This window comes from Pieris napi, chromosome Z (genome assembly GCF_905475465.1).
Source record: "Pieris napi chromosome Z, ilPieNapi1.2, whole genome shotgun sequence".
Classification (NCBI taxonomy): Eukaryota; Metazoa; Arthropoda; class Insecta; order Lepidoptera; family Pieridae; genus Pieris; species Pieris napi.
In genome coordinates this window covers 3,966,668-3,993,763 of record NC_062259.1, presented here as the reverse complement: position 1 = coordinate 3,993,763, position 27,096 = coordinate 3,966,668, and the positions used below count along the sequence as shown (strand labels likewise).

General features: G+C 33.8%; 1 protein-coding gene across 4 annotated transcripts in view; it reads right to left on the bottom strand.

The window, feature by feature from the left end:
* Nucleotides 1–26,525, bottom strand: part of LOC125062756 (CUB and sushi domain-containing protein 3) — a 40,502-nt gene extending 13,977 nt beyond the window's left edge. For 2 of the 4 annotated variants that reach the window (XM_047668877.1, XM_047668878.1), the window contains exons 1-3: nt 26,353–26,525; nt 11,689–11,877; nt 647–859 (exon numbers count right to left, since the gene is read on the bottom strand). In XM_047668877.1, the coding sequence (XP_047524833.1) occupies nt 647–859; nt 11,689–11,877; nt 26,353–26,392 (442 nt within the window). In that variant the 5' untranslated portion in view covers nt 26,393–26,525. The remainder of the gene's footprint in view (nt 1–646; nt 860–11,688; nt 11,878–26,352) is intronic. The other 2 variants (XM_047668875.1, XM_047668874.1) reach the window with 2 other exon arrangements.
* Between the last annotated feature and the right edge of the window lie 571 nt (nt 26,526–27,096).

Sequence of the window (27,096 nt, the reverse complement as noted above, 5' to 3'; positions counted from 1 at the left end):
TCCCAAGGTACAGTGTAAGTGAAAAACAAAGTGCTACGCTCCACCGGATATTTAAGGCAAATGGCAATCTTGATAATACATACGTAGTGCGTACAGTGAAAATTGCTATCTCATTATTAATATATCTTTACTTATGCATTCACTATATTATTAACTATATTATATCTGCAACATGAGTCATATTGTTTCTGATGTTTGATTGTTATTATTAAACACAGTATAGTGATTAGTGACACTTTAAATTTTGACACAGATTAAGTAGAAATTTAGACAGTACATCAGCTTTTAAAATTATTGTTCTCATGATAGAGGCACTGATTAAACTTTTGATGCCTTAGGTTACCGATGAACCCTGGTATCATAAAAACTACATCACCACGTTCAACAGAGGTTGTGAGTCGAGAAACGTCATCTTTAGGCTTTTCCTATGCACCAGAAGAGAAAATTTCTAATTTTTGTTGTAATAGGAGGCAAACGGGGAGGAGGCTCATCTGATGTTAATTGATGTGGACATGGACACACATTTCCAGAAGGCTCGCAAGTGCGTTGCCGGCCTTTCATGAATTGCTACGCTCTTTTCTTGAAAGACCCTAAGTCGAATTTTACGAACCAATTATTAAATATTCTATACATCTATTACACTTACCGCAACAAGGTTGTCCAAAATCCAATCGCACCAGCTGAACCATGTACGGTTCTAGTAGGTTGACATACCACCAGGGTGTTTTCTCCTTCTTGGTGAGGGTACAGGTCTCTGAACTAAAGGCGGACGCAGTACTCCCGTCTAGGGCTTTCTGCGGGACACCGGTGTTTTCAGTTGATACTTGCATGGGCGCCTTGCCTGCTGCTACGTTGAGTACTGTAACCATAGACAACAATAGCTCATGAGAATTTGTAAAGTTAAAAAGAAAAAGTTTTCATTCCAGAAAACCGAACAGTCTCTGGGGTAGCGAAGCAAAATGCTCCATGTTGGTATGTACTAAAAAGGTAGGCTAAGTAAAATCACATTAAGGAGGAACGAAGTTCGTGGGGGCAGCTAGTATCAACAGAAAAATCAAGCATAGTTTATCTATAAGACAGCCGTTGCGCTCTAAATAATGTGTAAATATTAACGACATTTTCTTTTTTTTTTTTCATTTCAATTTTCACGCGACCTCACCCAAATTGGTGGCGTTTTAAAAATACTTTTCACTCTCACTCATCATAAAAATTCTTATTTTATTTATATTAGTCACGCTTGTTTCCCTAATGGTTTCCCAAATATGATACGATTCTTACATTTTTTTTCTTACATTTTTATTCTAGGTCGTCTGGTCTTTTAAGACTTCCATTTCCTATTTGACTAATATCTACTTTGTTTTCGTACATTCACATTCGTTGCTTTGAGCTGTAAAATAACTTTATGCAATATTTAATGAAATCTTACGGAAAAATAAATAAAACTATCCAAACTCAAGTTAAATTATCACGGATAATTCACGTTAGAAATTTCCGTAATAAATAAACATCGATATCCTTATAAAACCAAAGCATGGAGTTCGTCTTACGTCTATTCTAAAATATACAAATATGTTAGTACAATAAATAATAAGAATAGTTTAGCGCAAACACCAGGGCCTTTGTAAGACTTCATGGTCGTATATAGGTATCTAAATATGTAAATTGCACATCTAAACAATGAATTACGTTTGTAAAATCCAATTCGGAACTCAAGCACCAAAAAGTCAAGTGAATATCAATATCTGCTTCTTAAAACGAGTACATTTCGGCATCTGTCCATTATTATTCTGTATTCGAATCAGGCATTGCAACAACCAAAGACTTATTAATGTAAATTATATTATTTTTTATTTTTGTTAGCGCCTGGTAGATTACCGGGAATTCTGCACTGCTACAGGGATTATGTTTCTACTTATCAATTTTTGGTTAATATTATTATGTATGTTAAGAATATTGTAAAAAAAATATTTATATTATAATTACATGTTTATTATATTAATTTTGTATGACCATTTATTAATAAAAAAATTCAAATGAATATTACATTTTTACTAGTGATTTCAAACTATCCAGTTTAGACTTTTACGCGTGAATTAAATATATTTCCTTTTAGGGCAGTTGGTCAGAATAGAAATAATTATAAAACTACTGTTTCAACTTGGCAACACCAAAAACGCGAGGCTGTCAAGTATTGCTTTAATTGGCGATGTTTTGTAATATATTGAATTAAGTTTTGCCGTATTTTTTTACAGTTACAGTACGTAATTGCCAGCTTATCCTTTTAGCTTTTATCGCTGCTGCTCTAACTCTCAGTAGCGACGGGGAACTAGAATTCCATGATGAGTTTTTGTACCGCGCGTTCCTAAAGTGGCCTCTACACGGGCTACACTTTTAATGAAATATGTTTTTTTTTTTTTTATAAAACAGGGGGCAAACGGGCAGGAGGCTCACCTGATGTTAAGTGATACCGCCGCCCATGGACACTCTCAATGCCAGAGGGCTCGCGAGTGCGTTGCCGGCCTTTCAGGAATCGGTACGCTCTTTTCTTGAAGGACCCTAAGTCGAATTGGTTCGGAAATACTTCAGTGGGCAGCTGGTTCCACATAGTGGTGGTGCGCGGCAAAAACTGCCTTGAAAAACGCTCAGTTGTGGAACGGCGGACGTCGAGGTGATACGGGTGGAATTTCGTATTCTGTCTCGACGTCCGATGATGAAATTCAGCTGCAGGTATTAATCCGAACAACTCCTCTGAACACTCTCCATGGTAAAATGTGCTACATCATTGCCGATTATATCCCGAGAATACAAAAAACATTTTAATAACACATTATAAATGTATATCTCGGCAATATTTCTGCAACAGTATATGGCTTATTATTTTGTCTTTACACGGTCTACATACATGGCTTGGCTATAGGCTGCAATGGACGAACTCGAACGCGTTGCAGCGTATTATTATTAGATATTTATTATTCTTACAGCTAAACAGTAGGTTTAGAAATGTAAATAATAATAATTATTATTATATATTATGAACGTCACAAGTAATAGTTTTTAGACACATAAAACTAATAATAAAATAATATACATTGAAATAAATAACTAAACTTAACATAAACTAAAATATATCATTAAAAGGAGTCCCTTTAGGCAAGGTTCCGAAGATACTGGCAGCGTTCCCCCTTTGAATTGCTAGACTAATTCTTTGTCCAAGGTAGCTGCCAGATCTTCGGTCTCCTGTGATGTCGACTAACCTTTTTGAAATTTCTTTAAAAAGCCTTAAAGCGCTAGGACCCTTAATTATTATAATGAATAAATGTAGATAATAATAATAATTAAGCCTCATTTATTTCTAGAAACATTCAACTATCATAGATGATACAATGAATTTTAGTTGAGTCTTTTTTTCTTCCAATTTTCTCCACCGAACTAGTTTAAGCTCGTCAACCCATTGCAAGAGTAACCTTTTTCCTTTCCCTGATGACCCTTTCCACGATGTTACCCTGTTTACCCATCAGCCATCGTTCTTGCGAGCTGTGTGGCCCGCCCATTTCCACTATAGATTTTGCAATGAGATCGTGCATCAATAACTTTTGTTTTCTTTCTTATTTCTCTTGGGAATGTATATAGTAACCCAAATTGATCTCATTTGTAAGTAAATATCAAGTTTTGATATAGCTTAGTGACTAGTCACATACGGCAGGTCGTCCGGCATTTTGTTTGTTGAGGCACGCGCTCACCGTTAGATCGTTGACCGTGACATATAAATTTGCATGCAATTATCGACTATTACTATCTGCATCGCTTGTCACAGCCCTGCCATATGAAAACCTTAATAGCACCTTACAAGCTTCAATTAAAAATATGAGTGCTTTCGTGTGGAACAAGTATCAGGAAACTAACTTCAAAGTCAAAATCATTTATTCATTTAGGTAACACAATGTACACTTATGAACGTCAAAATAATACATATTAAATGCTTCTACTTTTACATTTACTTCCAGTTCTTAAATAAAGGGCGTATAACGGACGAGAAGAACTGGCAATAAACTCTCCGCCACTCTTTTTAATCGCCAAGTTTTTTGTTTTACACAATATTTGTAAGAAGCTGCAACCATTACACGATGTTCCACATGACATCTTAAGTAATTAATAGTTAATTAATAATAAAAATAATTAAAATCAAAGATTTGTCCTCTATCAGCAGTATATGGTGAAATAAGAGCACGCACTAACACTCTCGTGGGAACAACACGCACTTTGTTGATGAACAAAACACAATCGAGATATTTCCACAAATTAAATGAAAGAAGAGAAGAGTTGACGAGTTTCATCATTTGATCACTTGATACCACGTGCGTGTAAGGGCCTCAAATTAACGCAAGTGTCACTGCGGGGAACTGATTATTATATTAGATATATGAAGTGAGGATTTTAAACGAAAGAAGAAACGATTCCGTCCTCATGGCACGTTTTAAGTCTACCGTCTTTTTCTGTGAATTAACTGAGCAATATACAACCATATACCCTCTTTGTTCATATAATCTAAATAAGTAATATTGCACTATTTTAACTAAAGTGCTTCTTCGTCTCTTTCTGTCAAATTGTGTTTACGCTGGGAAGAAAAGAGGCAGATGAATACTTAAGTTAAAATGGTGCAATTATATATATTTTACTTTTTATCAATAATGGGGGTAGTCTTCACATTAAAAGACATATCTTCAATTTAATCACATAACATTACCTTACTACGTTGATGGAAATTATAGCTCGAATTTAGTCATTGGAGAAAGCTTAACCAGGCTTTACAACGACTGACCTCACATACCCCTGTATAAGTTGAGAAGGGATGGCTATGCGAGGCCCTAATAAGAGATTTCTTTGCATTGTGTCCTTAATGCATGATTCTGACCACCAAATCTCATGACGAATATGTTACACATAGTCAGTTACAGAAGTGGGAATCAGGAATATATATAAAAAAGTTTGTTTATTATGGAATAAAAGATACAGGTATTCCAAGTCATTAAATTTGAATCGGTAGACATCCAGACAGAGGGTGTAGGCGGAGAGAAAAAGCCGGCGTAAAAAACCTCTTTTAAAATAGCAAATCTGATATCCTACAAATGACTATGGCAAACAGCACTTATGTTAAAACAAATATCGCCAATTAATTAGAAGCCTGTCTAGCACTAGTCCCAGGCCCTTTTATCAACTAGATAATCGTTAACTTTATAGTATGCCTTATTACACAGCTTTTCTTTGATACATTTCTTGAATTTATTAAAAGACGAGATAAAAGAGCCTCTGGGATAAAGAAAAGTATCCCTATTCCCAAAAAATAATTTCTGACTACTCATAGTCGCACGGGGATTCCCGGGTCGCAGCCTGCGTTTGTTCCGAGTATTAAACAGCGTATGTTCTATTCTAGTAAACTTATCACTATTTGTGGATACATACATAATATTTTCATAAATATATTGCAAAGGTATACTATTACTTCTTATTTTGTTTTCCTTAGTCTATTCATCCACTCTACTCTTTTTGATATAGCGTTTATATCGCTGTGCTGTGTAACGAATGGATATGTGCAATTGATACTGGCTTGACTTCTGAGACAAAAATCTACATATTGAGTCAGTTATATATATAAATTTACCTATAAAGGACGAACGTAGCTTAAAATACGTAGTATGAACTGGAATTTAAACTATATTTTAAATAGCCTTAAAGATTATGATCTATACTAATTGCTAAAATAATTAAAAATGCTATAGGTTGGTACATATATATATAACTAATATATATATATATATATACCTGTAAATAAGTCAATGACGCGTAAATCAAAGATATTATGTAATTTTAAATAATAGAATAATTAAAAACGAATTTCACCTAGATTCCAACACTGGCAGTCTATTAATGTTCAGTGATTTTAAATAGGATTTAATTAGATTTGCATTATAGTAGTACAAAGAACGCTTCGAAATAATAGCATTTATCTGTAAGACTGTCGGAGCCATATATTGAAACTGAAAGTACGCAACCGACCGGAACGCGACATAAAAACTCATACAAAAACACCAATGTCGCGTCAGGTGTTAAGAATAAAAATCGAAGTTCGATGTAAACTAGTACTTTCAAACGCATCTTATATTAAAATTTAAAATAAATATAGACGTATCACAATACAGCGAGGAAATGCTGCCAGCGTTAAAGGTACACTAGTAGTAAACTTTTAAATGTATTTTAATTTTCGAAACTTTCATTAGTGACTAAAAATTCAAATTGGTGACAAGACAAAACATCTATTGGCGCAACCTCTCGCAGTTGAGATATACGACAATAGTATATTTATTCTATTTAACATAGCCCTAACAAACAAGTAGATTGGTGGTAATTAATTAGTGTGCAACGTATATGTGCAGAAAACAATACAGTAAATGTGCGTAAGAAACCTTATAAATAGGGTTGGTAATAGATTTAATTTATTGCTACTTTATTGAGTGTTTTTTTTAAGTTTTCAAAAAATGTATTGTTTCCACTTTTGCTTAAAAAGACGTATTAAAAAAAACTTGTGATCTAATCATTGGATTAACAACCAAGTAAAACTATCTTTCCTTTGAGGTTTTGACAATTTAAATTATACGTAAATTTTAGTAGGTACAATTTTAATAAAAACAAGTCAAATTGAAACTTTGGCTTTATTAATTAATAATTAACACGCTAATGGAGTTACAGACTAAGCTAAGAGCAGGTTCAGCTATAGCTTTATTTCCATATTTATTTCGTACAGCTAGCAACGCAAAGCAACAAAAAACATTTGACTATAGCCAAAGGAATATGTATATCTCAAAAATATTTTTTTTTTTATATATTAAAGCATTTTTATTTACACAAATACAGTATTTACAATTTTCGTAACGTATAAAGTAATAATAAAAATAATTAAAAATAAATAAAATCAAAATCAAAACAAATTTAAAAATATATTATATATAAACCTAATGTATATTAACTCCTAGTGTTTAAGGCTATAATATATGTCAAATCCAAAAACATAACAAGCGTCAGCCCTAATCGTAACGGCCCGTAAAAGTGTGCCAGGCAGCGCGCGTGTAACGGTGTGACCAACCCGTCTTCCACCACACCGCGTGTCATCGACACTCGATCACTATATTCATCTCTCGCATTCTAATAGTACAGATTTTAATCTCAACGCGACCCGCCGGCAGGTTTTGCTCCTAGATTAGTCAGAACTGAATATACGTGGGCGATAACTTCGTATGAGCCAATTCACTAATTCGCCAAATTTCTAATGATTTTTGCGATATCTTCAAACAATTATTTCATTCACTAAGATGAAAACTGTACTAAAATCTGTTTGAGTATGAATTCGATATGCACTGTATGGAGATGCGGACTTCGCTAACTTAATTAAAATCTTTTGAAGTAACAAAACTTGAAAGAACAAATAAACTATAACAGTGCCGATTATTAGTCGGAAAAAATTTGCCTACGTATTTTAGATAAACTATAAAATCTCAGCAAAACTGAAGTAAGCAGAAAAAATCCAAATCAGCCTTGCGATTCTGTAACTCACACAGCGGTTTTCGTAGCGGCGGTCGCTATCGAGTTACAGAATCGCAGGGCAGACATAAACGGTAATACAAAATAAATACTCCCTATCTTACGGGTATCTAATTTGAGCAGTGCTCGCGATATTCTCTCATTGTTTGCGGATGATGCTTGAAAATCCAAAAGATATAGGTTTAACTATCGAAGACCTAGTAAAACAAAAAAAAACTCGATAATAATATACCACAGGAAATGACCAGATATCTTGACCTTGTACTTCATCTTGTACTTCATCTTCAGGTTCTTCAGGTTTACAAAACAGTTGTTTTATCTGAACAGGTTGGAACATTGCCTAGATTTAGTGAAATTATGGGTTTAGAAAACATTTATATTCGACGTTATCTCTACTCGTCTCACCAGTTATACTTACTACTTACCCACAAACATATTTTATTCGTTGCGGTAAATATAAGTACTAGTTAATGCAATAAAATTCAAGTTATATTCTATAGAGCATGGAAGTAGAGAAAAGTAGCCCGCTATTTATTTGCTAAATTATTTTAAGTCCGTTAAATGAAAGTTTTTAGTTCAATTTCATGTATACTCACAACAACAATACGTTAAAAATTAAATTAAATTCTTTTACACCCTTACACATATTCACACACCCACAAAGATTCATGTTTTAGTTTTATGTTGTTTATTACTGTAGTTTAGTCATAGTATGGAGTCATGATTTTGTACGTTTTCAGTCCGCGATGGAAGGCTGGTGACCTGTTATCACAGGACTTCTTTAGTCCTATAATAAGCCTCGCACAAAGATAGTCAATAGCAGTATGTATACCCTTAAATTGCGAAGCGAGCTTTAATCAAATTTGGTTTGAAGATAATTAGTAACGAAATGAAAAGCGCAACAGCGGTGATAATTGTACGTTCCGAACAATTATCACCGCAGCCGGAAACATAAGCCGCTACATATTCACTGATAAAAACATTCAAATTCAAAAGTTTATATTATTTAAATCAGATATATTATTTTTTTTAATATCAGATAGTTTTATTTGAACTCATAACCACCACTAATCACTTGTGAATTGCGGTAAACTTAAACATCGGTGTCAGTAGGGCGATGGTTCAATAACTTGGGCACTTATCTACAGGTTCCACCTGTTGCAATCATCTGACAAGATGGTAATAATAGAATAATTAAACAACGACGCCCTCGCTTGCCGTACGCACTAAGCACACCTTGTACCGTTATGCCTTAAGTTAAAAGCGATCTGCAAGTGAATAATTTGCGGATTAATTGGTCGAAAAAAATGGGCTAGCGATAAAATCCGTTTTCCCCAGTAAAGCTAAAAACATTCACTTGAGCGACTCCCTTTTCCATTCTAGGTCTTTAGGCCTAATTTCCAAAGAAAACGTATAGATATGTCTAAGTTGACCACCTGACACTCGATTGATGATCGATTGATTGACGATGGCGTAGTCTTGCTCTATCGCGAATTTTGTAAACGTTTTTGATATTCATACGCATGCCCTAAGACGCATCTAAATCGAATAAACGTATTTTGATTTGATTGATTTATCGGTTGAACTTTGGATCTTTCTAAGTTATTAATAAAAAAATCTGAAAATATGTCTCAGGATAGATTTTTCGCGTACGTTATCTGTTGCTACAAACGTATACGGTCCGTTCTGTTATATTAGTCACAAGACTATTTTTACTACGTTTTCGTCTTTGAACTCCACGAACAGAATTACTAGATTTAGTTTTCTACTAGAGTTAATATTACTCATTCGTTACTGAAATCTGAATGAATAGTTGTATGTGTTGATTCCCGACGAAGTTTTATTTATAAAATAATCAATTTCGAACAAAAATTATTGTACACAATAAAATCGCTAAAGCGTGTGAAACAGACTGGCAATCATGAGTGATATTTTAGATCTCTTTGTAAACCGGTCGAAGAGATTCTTGGTGATAACGGAGAATTTGATTCATTCTAATATTTAGGTTAGACGCGACAAAATCGCAATATTAGAGTATCATTTTTTTTGTAATATTTTTTAGAATTGATCGATCTTTGCATTACAGATGTGTAATGGCACTTAAAATATCAGTTAGATTGTTACCTATCCTACATTAATATAGAGTAATGTAACCTAATCCTAGTTAAATATTATATAATTTAGTTAAGAATATAGAGAGACTTATAAGTTGTATTAAAATAATGTCAGTTTAGGTAGTAATAAAGCTCTTTAGTTTTTCACCTATGGATATAAAAATGAATTGAAGTCTCGCTTAAACTCGAGAATTGGATAATTGGCTGGATCGATTTGGCTAATTTTGATCTTAAAATATTTGGAGGAAGTTTAGGAAACTGTGAGAACCATGTCTATTGTATATATACGTATAATAAAAAAAAGCATCATCATATATCATAAGCATAAATAATTAAAGTCTTTTGTTTTTCTAGAAATAATAAGTCGTCTGTTTCATAGACTTTTTACAGAAATATATGTAGGTGATACAAATTTCACCGGGTCATCTTGTACTTTTATAAAATAACATTCCCGTTTCTAAAGATATTAAATATTTTAAAATCGGGGTAAAAAATGTGTCACTTAGAATAACTGATAAATATCCCAATTTCTAGTATTTAGTTAGTTCAGGGTCGCAACCCCACTACCACTTATTTTAAGTCTAAACCAGTGAGTCCCAACCTTTTTTGTACCATACCCCTTAGCCTTATCGTTAAATTAAAGAAACATAAATGATACCTATCATATATCATATGAAAAACGTAATTTCTAATTCCAAATAAGTTTAATACATTTTCGAATAGCCCCCTAAACAATAAAATCGCCCCCATGTGCCCCACGTTGGGAAACAGAGGTCTAAACCATTAAAAACAGTTGACAGCTTCGAAAAATATGTTTCATTTATTTGAACATCCCAAGAACCGTTGTCGAACTTAACTCAATCTTCTAGTTATTTTTTTTTTCTCTCATTCATATATCATTTGCTATTTGAGTATTATACATGCAAAATACTTTATTTATTTATATGCTAGCGTTTACTTTCTTATAATTTCATACGTTAATTAACTTTTGGCAAAAACGGATTCCATACATCTTGCCTTCGATTTTAGATCTTATATTCATTTATACCTTGACCTTTAAAATTATTGCGGACATGGATGCAATGCTCCATGCATTGCGTTACTTTACCCGAGATTATTGTTAATAATGCACATAAAGCATTAATAACATAATTTTTCTCCTTTATTGTTCTATAGGTTTGTAAACTCCTTAACAGCATAGGGATTTGACAATTGACAGGAGAAAATTTACTTTGTTTTTGGGTACTTGCGCTGTGGAGGAAGACACAGACGTTCACTCGCAGTGAACGAACGAAATGAACTTGAACTGTAGTCAGACAAGTAAGCGACTTTCCGCGGGAGAGAGTCGTGGGATTAAACGACAATGAGTCTTCCGCTTTTTCGATACCATTCACAACTCATGTGAAGTAATTTCTCGGTGAAGAAAGTAAAAGTGGGTCAGTAGAAGCGTTTTCGTTCGCATAACATTATATATATCTTTATACGCATGATATTATGGATTTTCTCGTAATATTTATTATGTTTTGCATATGTAAGTTGCAATTTTTTAAATATGCGTATGACGTGTTTAGAAACTGTGTATTAGAAAACTATTTTTCATATTAATATAAACATAAATATTAAAATTATTTTCTTTATATTAACCATAAACGAATCAAAAATAAAAACATCAGTATTATAAATCCGTCTAACGCGAGCTACGCTGAATTATAAGAAATTTTAGTGTTTTTGGTGTTGGACTCTAAACGTCGGTCGTACTTTCGAATCGCAGTTCTTCCTTTTCAGGACCCGTCGACGTTTCTTCTTTTGTGCACACAAATCACTTGCCCGTATGCTAAAGGGTTAAAATTTAACCACGTTCAAGCACAATGCTCAATCGCCTTCCTTATCTTAGATTAAATAAGTATCGCTTATAAAGACTAACAAAACAGATGTGCCTACGTTACAAAAATTCATACACTCGTAGTACATAGATACTCACCACAGAAAGGAATGCCGTCTGGTACCCATCGTCCATTCCCGTCGCAGACTCGCCTCGACGGACCCAAGAGTTCGAAGCCTCTATCACAAGTGTACATAGCGACTGTACCCGCCACATCAGGTTCCTCGGTAAAGGACACGGAACAGTGCGCAGGTACACCAGGGAACCCACATGATGTCACTGCATAAACTGTAACAATAATATTTTATATCAATAAAATTCCTGCCACAAAAAGTTTCATTTTAAGTTTTCAGCGGGTACTTCGAATCCCCGTGCGTAAATACCCGCAACGATTCGATTTTTTTCATTTGTGCTTAAACATTATGTTATGGGTAGAGACACCAAAAAACTTGGGTGGGCCAAAGGCTACGCGGGTGAACTGGCCGTATGGTCGCCATTACATTACTTTAAACTAAGGAACAATATTTTTTTTTATTAGAACAACAAAAATCACAAATTAAAGAGAGAAAAATAAATATTTTCAAGCCATACTCATACCTATACCTATCCAATAATTTTAAGTTTATTACAACAGCACGTTACAACCGACACACATTATATATTATGAACAGTTAGAAATATTAAAATCTTCTCTTTGAAGGTTTTTTGCGTGTTTAGATTTTTCTTCGGACTAGCAATTTTATTAGTGCGTGAATTTGTCTTTTTAATTTAAAAAGACAAATTCATAGACTATTATAACAATCTGCACTAATGCTCCATAAAAACTATTAGTGTTATTTCTCTTCTTTATCGTAATTTTATGTTTATGTTTTCTGTCTGAAAAGATATGAGCAAAACAATTCCACAATTAGCTGAAAAAAAATTGGTAATACAATTTTGACATCATACAAAAAAATAACACAAAAATCTCATGGATTTTATGCAATTTAAAATTTTAAAGCAAATATAAATTTTGTGTTACCAGTATCTCGGCTTCGACACCATTTCATTTCACATATTTTATTTAAAATCTATAAGTATAATTTTTTAACAATGCAACACGCTCCATTCGCCAACATTACCCTTGCATTGTAAATTATCTGTTATATTATTTCTAATTATACTCTTGAAACTTCACACTTGACAATCTTAATAGCGCTATGTTTCGTGACGCCTTTCAAACATTTAAATGTATAATATATTACTAGGATGAATAGCACACACTCTTTAGAACTACTTGCTTTATCCTATGACGTCCGAAAACCAGCAGAAAATTTAAGGGGACCATTATTGATAATACGACTAGTGACATTGATGATTATGGTGGCATTGCTGACTTTACATCTGCGGTCTTTGAGAGTATTTCGATGGGAGCAGTGGGTGTCTGGAGGACTACTGGTGACATATTGTATTGCTTCATTGGGACTAGCTTTATGTGCTGGTACAACTAAGTGCGGTGGACTGGCGTTACAGGTTCGAGAAATATATTTCTATAGAGATCGGTGGGTATGATTGAAACGGTGCATACCGTTTGGTGATTGGTCAAAGGAATACACGGGTCGTGTCGCGAGTCTGTGATTGGAATAGAATTGCTTGTGACCAATGAAACGAAACCTGCCTTTAGTTTTACATTCCAACCGTTACATATCTCATTTTCATTAATTTTTTAATTTAAACCAATCGCCGAAGCAAAAATTATATAGTAATTTCAGATAGTGCTTCATAGGAGTTAGGACGTACTCATACAGATCATTGATAACTTAACTTTGGACCTGTATTTTCTATAGACAACACGTTTTATAGATTATTACTGTTATAGGCATATTTATGCGGTGTGGGAACTGTGCTACTTGCAGTGAATGCTGTGATCCTGTACCAACGTTGGCGATACGCGGGTGAACTGACTAGAGTCGTTGCTGAGTTCCTGGTGGCCATGGGTGTACCGCTTCGCAGACAAGTCCTCACGAAGGTCGTGCTCAGTGCTGCCGCCGCAACAACACTTTTGGCTGACCTAGTGGCAGCTCCGTTATTGCCTAATTCACGTAGCGAATAAAACATATTCTGTTACTTACGTGTGAATTCGAGTGGGTATTCTAACTCTCTCTCCCTGACCAGGAAGAATTGAATGCGTTAAAATAAAATAAAATTATAAATGATTTAAAACAGGCCACTGCTACTAAAATTTTATTCAAAAAATGGGGAATGCCATGACATTGAGAGACACTTTGTTAGTCAGAGCAAAGCCAGTACTATTTTCACAAAATTTGACATGGAGAAAGCAGGATCGCAAAACATATTAGTCAGACTATTGCCTTTACAAAGCCTTAAGAGATACACCTTAAGGAAAGTCGTGACTAATAAAAGCATTGCATGACGAATTAGTAAACGCGTCACCGGCGTACCAATATCCGTGAAACATTCGAAATTCGAAAAGATCTCGATCAAAAATGTACCATAGCGATTATATTTAGCGAAAGCGAACCAAGTTTGCTCCGATTTTAATGAACTCTCTATAACGAGCGTTAAATTTTTGTTTATTACCATTATTTCCCCTCCAATTGCGATAATACCGATAGATGAACCTGTTTCTAGCCTTTAATCTAAATCTTATCTAGTAATACTTTGCTTTTGGAATTGTTTATAGTACTATTTACTAAATAATCTTTATTCACATTTTGTGTCGAACCTCGTCTTACTTCGCGCAGGTATTTGATCTGTATATATGTATTTCTAAAAAGATTTATTTCCCAAATTAATACTGATTAAGTGCGTTTCTTTTTTCAGCTTTCGCGTCGTTATATAGATATGTTAAGTCTAGAGAGACGGTATCCATAATACAAACTTTACGATTCCGAAGACAACATTAAATTATTACTATTTTATCACAAAATTATTTGACGTATTTATTGTGTTAAATATTTTTACTGTAAAAAATTTTTTTATAAAAGCCTTTTTTATTGCATATACAAACTAAAATGAGTAGTGTTACTATAGTGGATTGCAAGTGCCCTCAACCCTGAGGTCGTACTTTCGTAACCCGGTTATGCATCATTCATTTTACTTACTGTGCATTTTAAAACTTGCTCGTACGGTTAAATCTAACATCGCGAGGACCTCGGCATGTCTTAGACCCAGAAAGCTGATCAACTACTTGACTATAAACGAAAAATGATCGCGGAAATGTACAATCTGAATTATTATTATTACCAAAGAAATTATATTATGTTTCGTTTTATTAATAATAAAAACAATATACCGTATATAATGTAGTATATTTTGTAATGAAATAAAGTATTTTCAAAATATATAAAATACTTAATTGCAAGCATATTCATAAGTTCTTCTAGTAGCATGTTTCTATATAATCTAAATATTATTAATCCGATATTTTGAATATCTTAAATAATTTTCATCCGCCAGTATGGCTATAGAACCGTAGGGTCAAATGTTAGTGAAAGTTGACCCGTATGACGTATTCTATGACTAACAATAAGAGACATTTCTCAGCTAATGCTGACTCATAATAAACAGGATATTTTACTTTCTTCAATAATGTTGTTCTCTATTAAAATAAAAGATAAACAGCAAGCTTAGCACGTTTTAGAATACCTCCCCAGTCATGTTTAAGAACGCAGTAGCATCAAACTTAAGCACATCCGAACTACTTTGAAAAGAAATCGACAGAAATGTGTGATAATGAGGACACTTACTTATCTTGAGCCGAGTGGCAGGCGATGATTACCAACGCCAAGAAAGCGTGGTGACCCCACTATGGCAGAGCAAGGTGATTATATCTATCACGTTTTTTATCAGAGGCCCACGTGTTTTATGATCTTGAATTTTTTTGTTTCCGTTTCCATTACACTTGGTATTATTAGGAGCTACTTACGGTGCACGTCTCGTATTACTATCCGTTCACGGCATCTTAGTAAGTATGTTAATAAGATGAATCCCGGGTATTTATTAAATAAACAATTTTCTTACGATTTTGTTAAAATCAATTATTTTTCTTGGAAGTGAAGGTTTCTGGGAATTCTAAATTTAAAAATACGCGAGTACTCAATTCTTATAAACACAAGCCTACTTTTGAATGTTAATAATTGCTGTCTAAGTAATGTTTCTTTTTTTAAATAGACTTCATTAATGAGATAATTAAATGTATTATTAATTTATGTAAGCTAAAGTAATTTGGAGATCATTTTTAGATGTCAGCCGTCAGATATCTGATATGGAATCGTGACACGTCAACCATCAAATATTTTAAAGTTCTTTGGATTTTTGAAGACAGTTAAAATACATTTCTTAAAAGCAACTCAATTTACGAAGACGTTTCGAGAAGTGATATAAATGCTAACGGTTTATCAAATGTTTGAAATCAAGTTTTGTGTCCCGTTCCAAATGTTAATTATTAGGAATTCATTGTAATATATTCACAGCTATGATTCCGCAAGTCATTAATCTTATAGACGATCACAAAACAAGATAAACTTTTATTCTGACAGATAATTAATATTTTCGGAACTTTCTATGACTTGCCATTGATTACTTGTTTCTTACACATTTCATAATGGTTACGTTGTGAAGAACTTAGAACCTTTTTCATTGAAAATATAATCGGATACTAAAGGTATCATAACTCATCGTCATAGAATAACTCTTTTATATTATAAAACGAATGAACGAATGAACCCGATAAACTCAAACTTTTTGGACGGTAACCATTGGTATAGATCCTGTGGATTGTGGAAGAGGTCGAAAATACATGAAATCCATGCGGACGAAACAGAGGGTGGAAGCTTCGATATATTTTTTTATAGAACAGGGGGCAAATGGGCAGGCGGCTCACCTGATGTTAAGTGATGCCGCCCATGGACACGTGCAATGCCAGAGGGCACGAGAGTGCGTTGCCGGCCTTTTAAGAATTGGTACGCTCTCGTCTTGAAGGGCCCTTAGTCGAATTGGTTCGGAAATACTTCGATATATCACAGTCAACTGAATTTTTTAATTTTAGAACCGTATACACAAAGTTTGTGTGTTTACGATATACGATTTGGATAGTTCGATCTGTGAATATCTACTAATAATACACATACCCTATCCAGGCTTATAACCCTCGTAACCATTTACTCAGATATCATGTTTTATTGTTTATGTAGTATGTGATCCGTTGTGTCTAACGAAACTTAAAATATTAAGCTTATAACAAAGAAGAACTTTGAAATAGAAAGCTCTCATCAGGTTTCATTATTAAAAGCCGATACGGAAGTTAGATTTGTTTAACGTTCATTAACCCCAATATCAGAGCTTAAAAGATATGATAAGGAAATGAGAACACACCTATGTCGCGAATGGCGCAGTGTTTTCATAATTGAAAGATATTTTTTTTGGTACTATTTATAAATTAGTGTCCCCGGTAAACAAAATTTCAGTAGAATTTATCTTTGATTTCATCCATTTAATATCACCTGAAATTATCAATTATCATGATTACTTTGTCGCCTCCCCCTCCCCCTTTAGGACAGAGGCCTGACATATTGCTATATTTTAATTACTGTGTATATTATAATGATCAATGCATCATAGAATTTTTTATATATGTTTTATTTTTATTCTTTTTTGTATATAAATAGGTAAAAATTGTTAACTGTGCTTTATGTTTAAATGTGTATTCCGTTTTTGGCTTTTGTACAATGTAATTGTTTGGATATTTTTTAATCAGTAGCTGTAGCAATTCTGATGAGCAAATAAATAAATAATAAAGAAAAGATGCTGCCTTCCAACCAGAAAGAATTTAGGTGGTAAACAGATCTAGAAATATCATCTGGAGCGTAAACACTCAACACTAAATCAATAGTTATATAAGGGGACAGGCTTACCGGCCATAAGAACTCACATCTTCAGAAAGGACCAAACACTTTCTTCTAGTAATTATATGTAAATTGTGATACATCGGATTATGCTTTATTTACCACTTCTTATAATAGTTAGATGAATTATGAACAAAATAGGTTTTAGCGACATCTAAAATCTATGGCTACAACCACTGCGAGGACGTAACCACTAAGGATGTAACTTCTCGATCTTAGCCTCTGGAGCCTTTGGGCCGGCCTGTCGAGAATCACCCCATGAGGTCGGAGGAAGAGCAGCACCTTCCTTCCTCCATCGGTAATACTTTACTTTAAAAACAGGGGGCAAACGTGCGGGAGGCTCATCTGATGTTATATTATACTGATATGGACTTTCAATGCCAACCCTGCGATTCTGTAACTCACTTTTCGAACTCACACAGCGGTTTTCGCATCGGCGGTCGCTCTCAAATCAGTCGTGAAGCAGTCATTTTATGATTTGGCATTCTGAAAAGGTGGGAGCTTGTATTTTATTGTTTACCAGAATGCCAAATCATAAAATGACTGCTTCACGACTTATTTCAGCGGGACCGCCGATGCGAAAACCGCTGTGTGAGTTCGAAAAGTGAGTTACAGTTTTGCAGGGCTGAAAGCGAGGTTCTTGAAGGACGCTACGTTAAATTCGTTCGGAAATACTTTAGCGGGCAGCTGGAAACATAGTGGTCGTGCACGGCAAAAACTGTCTTAAAAAACGCTCAGTTGTGGAACAGCGGACGTCGAGGTGTTACGGGATTACTATACATAACACACGCTTGAATATTGAATTTACATATCAAGTGGACAACGGTGTTTCAAAGAGTGGATTGTCAGGTCAAACGATGACCTGTTTGTGTGGTGTGGGCGTTCATACACATTTTAATAGAGATGTTCTTTTGAATAACACAAATATTGTGCTAATTGAACAACGAATAGTGAACGGTAAATGATACGTCGTCTGTCATTTGGTGATATTATATGTTTGCGATGTTTTAAATTAAGCTCCTTTGAAACGTTGATGTAACAATATATAAAATACAACGCTTGTAAACAGTGAATAGAGCGTATAAGCTCAGAGAGTTTGGTCGAACGATGGTCCAAAAACGTTCTGGAGTGAAGACCGAAGATTAGTCGGCGAGTTCGGGTCAAAAACGGTCCCCTACTAGATGGAGGGAAGGCTTTGGATGGAGATCGCGGGAATCCGGTCGTACTGGAAACTTAGGGAAAGGCCTATGCAGAACGAATGGACTGTAGAACAATGCGAAGGCCTCTAAATATGCTGTTTACTATTGAAGTATACTCTATAGTAGCATAAGTTACAGATTCTACACGTTTTTGCCTCCGTGAAATCGCTTTCATACATTGTGTCATTCGAAAACTTTTCATTGAAGAAAGTCAATTGTAACTATTGTAACATAACATTTAATTTTTATAAAATAAAATGTTTATTGTCGTTATTGGAAATCTTGATATGTAATTCTAATAATGATCGATAAGTTAATTTATTTTAGCTGTCATTACTTAGGTACATTATTTTATTTTAGTAAATAGCACCAACTCCATGGCTAAGTGGTTTATTGTATACTGAAGGATAGGGTACATCCTTCGGCATAATCAATAAAGCAGCTTTTTTTATTAAAGCATTGTACGCATGCTTAACTAATGATTTTATTTTTGATAACATTTATATTTTTGAAGTTATACTTCTTATGGTGCGTTATGAGAAAATGATTAGAGTAAATTTTTACGATGCGCACGCACACCGTCACAAAAAACCGACACCCTGAAGTTAGCTAATGTCAACATTTTAGTTATTTCTATTATTAATGTAGTTTTTTCTACAAACGTAGAATTTTTTTTTTGTATAACTTTATATAAGTATTTCTCAAAAATTTAAAAGAATCAGTATTAACAATATTCTTAACCTACAGTAATAATAATTAATTTAAAAGTTTGGTCCATGTGGCAGTGTACCTTTATTGCTGGCAGCATTTACTCGCTGTATTGCGATACTTATTCGTTGAGCGAGCGACCAGCTCTGGGGTCACCCGTACTATCGATATCAATTTTGGCAACAGCTTCTTAGTTCTTTTGAGGTGATAGTGAAACCTTCCGAGCCAGTTAACACATCGAAAAGCTACTGGTGATCCAGGTTTAGTCGCAATTAACAACTAAATCAAAATGGCTTGGTCGTTGTGTATCAATAAATCCAAACAAAAATAGTAATAATATTATTCAACTTGATTTACATAATGATAGAAGATGAAAATATTGGTTAAGTTACGAAACAGTTATCGTATTATTAGCGTTAGCAATTAACAAAACACTTTCACCTACTAAAACTACTTTTACTTTTTTCGCGCAATTTTGCTGCATAGATCCTCTGCGTCTAGATTCTTAATTTCCCAAGAAATATTTCTGCAAGTCTCTCAACATTGTTATTCATTTATATTGGTGTACAATGTACATACTAATCACTTTATTTCAATCTTAAAAGTAAATAAGAGGGCGGTCTTACTGCTAAAAGCAGCTTCTTCCTACTCAGACGTCAATAAGATAAACGGAAACATTTTAAATTATTAAAATCTATACTAAATTTATTTAAAAACTACTACACGGAGTTCGAAGTTATGTGATATGTAATTCCCTGATTTACAATTAAATATATTTTATTTAAAAACATTTGCTATTGTATATTTACAGTGGTAAATTAAAGAAAAAAAATCAGTGGCGCTACAGCCTCTTTAGGTCTTGGCCTCAGATTTCTGAATCTTTTCCATGATCATTTTTAAATCTAATAGGCAAGTAGGTGATCAACCTTCAGTGCCTGACACACGCGGTCGACTTTTTGGGTCTAAGACATGTTGGTTTCCTCACGATGTTTTCCTTCACCGTTCGAGCAAATGTTAAATGCGCACATAGAAAGAAAGTCCATTGGTGCACAGCCGGGGATCGAACCTACGACCTCAGGTATAAGAATCGCACGCTGAAGCCACTAGGCCAACACTGAACTGCTGTGGTAAAAGAAGACTGACACATAAATTGTATTCGGCAACATATTTATTAAGTCTTCGATTCTTAGTGGAAAATCTAATTTATATCGAGTTTTGAACAAATTCTATTTAATTATAAAGATTTTATGTGTTATTTTTTTAAGAATGTAGACCAATGTTAATGACTTAAATAGAACTGAAGCAACTTCCCGTAGAAATCTGGACTGATTTGCTAAATGACCTTATGTATGAAGAAATAATTAACACGTGCATCTATTATTCAAGAACATCGCTAATCCCATCTTACCCAATGACTTACCTGTACGTAATACCGGTGAATAGACAAGGCATTCGTGAGTACAGCTTTTGTTAATTTAAAAGCGAGGTTCTTGATTATTATTTAGTTTTTGTAACAGCGCCATCCCAAGGCGACTTTAGCGCGGCGGATATTGAGATAACTATATTAAAGTCTATGTGTCTATGGTATTACAACAACATAGACAACATACAACAATTGCTGGGGTTGCCTTGCAATCAGAAATCTTTGCAGAGGCGTGAGTTGATTACAGATCAACTGCGCCTGTTCCCGGTTCTACTGCGACATCTCGGTAGGACAATACATTTCTTGTACAAATTCCGCTTACGTAGCTTTTAATGAATTACTACACACACACACACATACTGTTAACACATACTGTAGGATGAACAAAAGTTATTATTAGCAATGATCCTGACCTGGTCGTGACGGCCTCTCCGGCTAATAAGCGCCTAAATCTTTACCTGGGTAAAAGGTCTAATTTGCGGCGTAGTGCGAGAATTGTTTATAAAGAATTGCCAGTAGAAAAAGAGGATATAAAAGTTCTTTCTATGGGTTTGGGTTCGTATAGCTAAGGTCGTAGACACGTACCAGCTGACCCAAGTCTCTCGTAAAGGAATGTCACCTCATTCCTCAACTTTCACTTCGGTTTAATCTCTACATTTACAAAATTCTGCATTATGCAGTTTGTCGTGTGAAAATGTTTCTTTATTGTATTAAGTGTTTTTAATTTGATACTATTTATATGTAAGATGTATTAATGAATGAATCACTAATTAAAATCTCTTAAAATAAATTGGATCGTGTCTTAAATAACAATATTTCTTATTTTAATTAATTGGTCTTGTTACTTAGAGGATTGAATGTTTAAGGCTTTTATTTATTTCTGATGATATTAGTTTAAGTTTTATGAAAGTTCTAAATATGCCCTATATTTGCTGCGAATCCGAATCATCTGACACATCCATCTAGATGGGTTTACGGGCGGAGGAACGTTTTTTTTAAAAGGACGCAAACGGGCAGGAGGCTCACCTGATGTTAAGTGATACCGCGTCGCCCATGGACACTTACATTGCCAGAAGGCTCGCGAATGCGTTGCCGGCCTATTAAAAATTGGTACGCCCTTTTCTTGAAGGACCCTAAGTCGAATTGGTTCGGAAATACTTCAGTGGGCAGCTGATTCCACATAGTGGTGGTGCGCGGCAAAAACTGCCTTAATGAAGTGCTATGCTTGAACATACACAATAACACATCGAATTGGTAACATCCTTCTTTAATTACTTTGAAGTGGATTGCTTAACTTAGCAGTCTCTAGTGTTAAAACAAAACCAAGTGTCGCTGAATTGTGTTCATTCTCTCATGAATATAAATTATTGAGTCAAAGTAAAATTACGTTATTGACTTTGACTCTCTTAGTTTACACTTTTGAGACAGAACATAGTGCAAAAATTAAATAAAACTTCATATTTAACGCACATATCTTTAATTTTTTTCCCTTAGAATCCTCAATATTTCATTGTAATCTATATTAATAATTTTAATTTTAATTTTAAAAATATTCTTCGTCTTGTTTGAATAAAAACCACACTATTTTTAAAATATTCATAATCTTGCATACGTATGGCATTTTGAACATATTTAAGTACATATTTGTAATTTTCATTTCAAACAATTAATTCGATTTAATTACGATGCTACAATTTTATATGTTACCTCATTTCACTAATACACCCAGTAATTTATCTTGCATTACCTAAAGTACGTACGAACTACGGCAAAAAAATGTTTACCTACGAAGGCGCACTGTATAATAAACTACCCACAGATATAAAAAATATTACTTCTATCAATTTATTCAAATCGAAGCTCAGTGAATATGTTAAACAAAATTTATTTTTAAATTCATTTCTTATAATTACTTTTAATTCATATTTCTTTGGTTACTTTTATTTTTAAGTTTACTGTATGTACGGCTATATTTTATTGTGATTATTTTAAGAACGACTACAATGTTATGTTAATCTAGAGTATTATTCTCATGTAAGTGACGTTTTTTGTCTTTTTGAGAAAATAAAGTCTTTAAACCTAATTTGTTTACTTGTTTTGTTAAAGTTACTCAAGATTTAAAAGCCTTTTCGAACTTTAATGTGTTATAACAATAATGACTACACAAAAACGGCATTCCAGAGAAATGACGATGATCGCCTCACCCTTCTATAACTCACTTTTTTGTTACAAATACTTGGGTGGTTTTAAACCAAACGCAAGTTTATTTTATATCTGTTTGGCGGCGCAACAAACCTCTATTGGGTATAGACCTATAGTATAAGATCCCGCTATACAACGACCTTCACCGAGATGCTTATTTAATGAAACTTATTTTATATTTAATTTAATATGTCAATAAATATAATCCATATGGGTTGCCTAGCAAATTTCAGTCCAGAGTATGTTTAATTAATATTTAAAAAAAAAAATTTTTTTATAATTAGCATGTAGTAAATTTTTTGAACTTTTTTCAATCAATATTTTTAATCAGGGTAGTATTATATATGTATCACTATAACCTTCTTTTATACTAAAGATGTATATATACTTTAGTGTCACATAAAAAATATACACATAAATAATTAATTGATTAAAAACAACCTAACTTTTGCATATTCTATGGGCTTCATACTTTCGATTGGTATAGAATTTATCTAATAATCATACCGGTGAAATGTTTAAAAAAATATTTGTTTTTTAAATTAATTAAAAATACTCTGGACTAAAATTTGCTAGGCAACCCATATGGATTATATTTATTGACATATTAAATTATATATAAAATAAGTTTCATTAAATAAGCATCTCGGTGAAGGTCGTTGTATAGCGGGATCTTAGACCACTAGTATTATTTTAAACTAGCTGACACGGCTAACTTTAATAATATCGTTGTTACATTAGTCAAATTTATTTTAGGATTTCATTAAGGTAATAACATTAATACAACTACAACTTTTTTTGCAAATACAGAAACGTTTGAGTTCTTGCCATTGCAAAAGAAGCATGGCAGTTTTACACATTAGGCCTCTTCTCTCTAGCGCCAATATTGCGATACTGCACTTTCTGATATACAACATTTTTTGATGAGGTCACACATGTCTTCGATCAAGATCAAAGCCTGGTTATGCATCTCCTCATTCACCTCAAGATCGGGATTTCTTGAACTGACACGAGCAACGTAAAATGATGCGTAGTTTTGTCAACGGATGGCACCACATGCTGTTTGCATGCGTAAAATTAATTTACTTATTTATTGTTATTCGATAACTTATCCGATATTTTATTACTTATTCTGCTATTCGGAGCGGAGAAGAATCCACAAAAAAAGAGATAACCAACATCGGTCCAGCTGATCTTGAGTTATAAGTGGTGTAACTAACACGACTTTGTTTTATATATAGAAGATATATAGCATTTGAATTAAACAGCCGTTACTTGAGAATCTCATTCATTATCTTACTTAAGAATCTTACATTTGTCATCTTATTTTCGACTTGTCAAAAAATAAAAACGTATAATGACGATATCACTAAGTTCCTGCGAAAGACTAACCTTCAGACTATATTAAAAGTGTTAACCTGTCCGGTGTCCCTTTCATGATAGTGTAAACACAATTTGACAGAAAGGGACGAAAGAGTAGTTAAAATCAATGAGACTGAGTCTGGCACAAATTTTATCAATATTTTTTTCAACAATTCTATTAAGATTACTTCAGATTTCGACAGCTCGAAGGTAACAAATTTCGATAAATTGTATAGTTTAAACACGTATTCGAACCATGCAAGTTAGTGCTTCTTAACTTGTCGTTCTTACATTTCTATAATTGCTATTTGATTTTATATTAAACCTCATTTTTTCAGGCCAGTATTCTGGGCATCTACTGGCCTGAAAAAATCTCTAACGAGCAACTTTGGGAGCGCTGCCGAGAAACCCCGATCAGCCAGCAGATCAAACGACGCAAGTGGAATTGGATAGGCGATACACTTCGAAGGGATCCCAATCATATTCCCCAGCAGGCGCTTGATTGGAACCCGCAAGGAAAGCGGAAACGTGGCCGTCCCAAGCAAACCTGGCGCCGTACAGTCGCAGACGAGGCAAAGAGAGCCGGAAAGACTTGGAGTGAGGTAAAATACGAGGCTCAAGACAGAACGCGATGAAGACTCACTGTGGACGCCCTCTGCCCCAGCTAGGGGTTATAGGACATTAAGTCAAGTAAGTCAAGACGTCTTTGTTTAATCAAACATCAATTTGACGTTTTTTTCTTTCCCAGCTGGGGATTGAACCTAGATTTCAAGATTGCAGTCGAACATGCTAACCACTATACTAATGAGGCATTTATTGTTATGGATAGGCCTTTTATAACGGAAGTGTTCGCACTTCCGGTGAGGGAGGCAGCTTGACAATAACGTTTTTTGGAATCCTTATTTTGTATTAGCCGCCTCGCAACTGACAAATTGTGTTTTAAGACATGATAACTATACGGCTTTTTATATATATATATATATATATATATATATATAAAGGTATGTTGCTATGGATTTAGAGGTTTTAAATCAATGACAAAACTAATTTGGTTTAAAAATAACGTTCACAGTAATTTAAACAGTTAATTAGGTACCTAAATTATGCTTGTACATTTCTTTTTTTTTCGCGCACACTATCTTTGTATTCGGTTTAAATCTGTTTTGGCAGGTGATTATAATTGATTGAGCTTGAGCTTCTTCGCAGCGCCACTGCAACTTGATCGGTGCGTTATATTGTGAATGGTAAATGCGTCTTTATATCTTTGAGTTAAGGTTTATTTTACATAAAATAATAGTTTGGTCTTGCGTTATAGATCTTGCGTGTTTTAGTTACAACTAATCTAATAATTATCGACTATCCTTACTCTAGTAATTATATATAATTTACTTGTTTAATTATTTAAAATATAGTTATTTTCAAAGAGTATGGAAGGTGTCTCACACATGTTTAATTACGTATATAATGAATTACCTATCGATTATAAAATTTTAAGAAGATTTAGACATATTCGATTCTTTGAAAAGTTTGAAAAAAGAAAGTAATAATATCAAAGGTTGTAAATGTTCTCTTACGGGTGTTACCTTATCATTCACCATACCACACACATATTTATATTCTTTTTCTTGTTTTTTCACGATACAGTTACATTCATCTATGACTCAGTTTTATAGCCCTCAAATTTACGAATACTCAAACTAATCAAATATGATTAGTTTAGCATCCTGTGTCTTAAAAATTAAGTGATTATGTACCTACCTACTCTGAAAGTACGTCATACAATGATTTAAATCAAATACAATTTTATTCTGTAGTTTAATATTATGTATAATTTATATAACGTAAACGGTTAACTCAATAGCAAGAGAAATTATCTAAAAGAAATCGTGGAAGCAAATGACTGTACCGAAAGTAGATCATCTTAAAATCGTGAGTTGGCGAATGTAATAATAAATATTTTTACCTTGAATTAATAGGAAGACGGCACAATAAAACACATCCATTTTTGAATGCACGATTGTTTTCGTTATAACACTCGCGGCGATGTTTCGTACGACACATACATGGCGTGTTGCGCTAACGATGATTCGTGCTCGACTGAGCTGTCAAAAGGAACGACAGCCGGTGCAAGACAGGTGCGCAAGCGCAGGTATACAGCTACATTGCAACGAACTTTCGCGCGACCAAACAAATTACTCATTGTCGGTACCTACTTCATCACCTACTTGTATACGTGTTTTGATTATGAATTTCGACCTCTTTCCCTTATAATATATTATGGTTAAATGGGCCAGTGGGTGAATAATGATGGTAGCTAACTATTAAAGTAATGAGGAATGAAAATCTAAACAATGGGGTCTATGAATTATTAGGATATCGATACATAAAGGGTAATACTGTACCATAGAAATTAAACACGATTTTATTTATGTTTCATAAAGTTTTATTTATAGATAATAATTGTGAAAAGTATATATAAATATTTTTTTTATACCTAGTACATATTATTTTTTTACCGGATTTTATGTATTGTTTTATTTCACTCAATAATCCATTAGTTCAGTAGCAGAATCCATGTTTTGTTAATTAACGGAATCCCGATTACCGAACATGGTAACTTTTGGGACCTACATAGATCATAGTGCGGGTTTGCCTGACAAAATGTATCGATTAATTCAATTTTTTTGAGCAAGAGGGTAATATATTA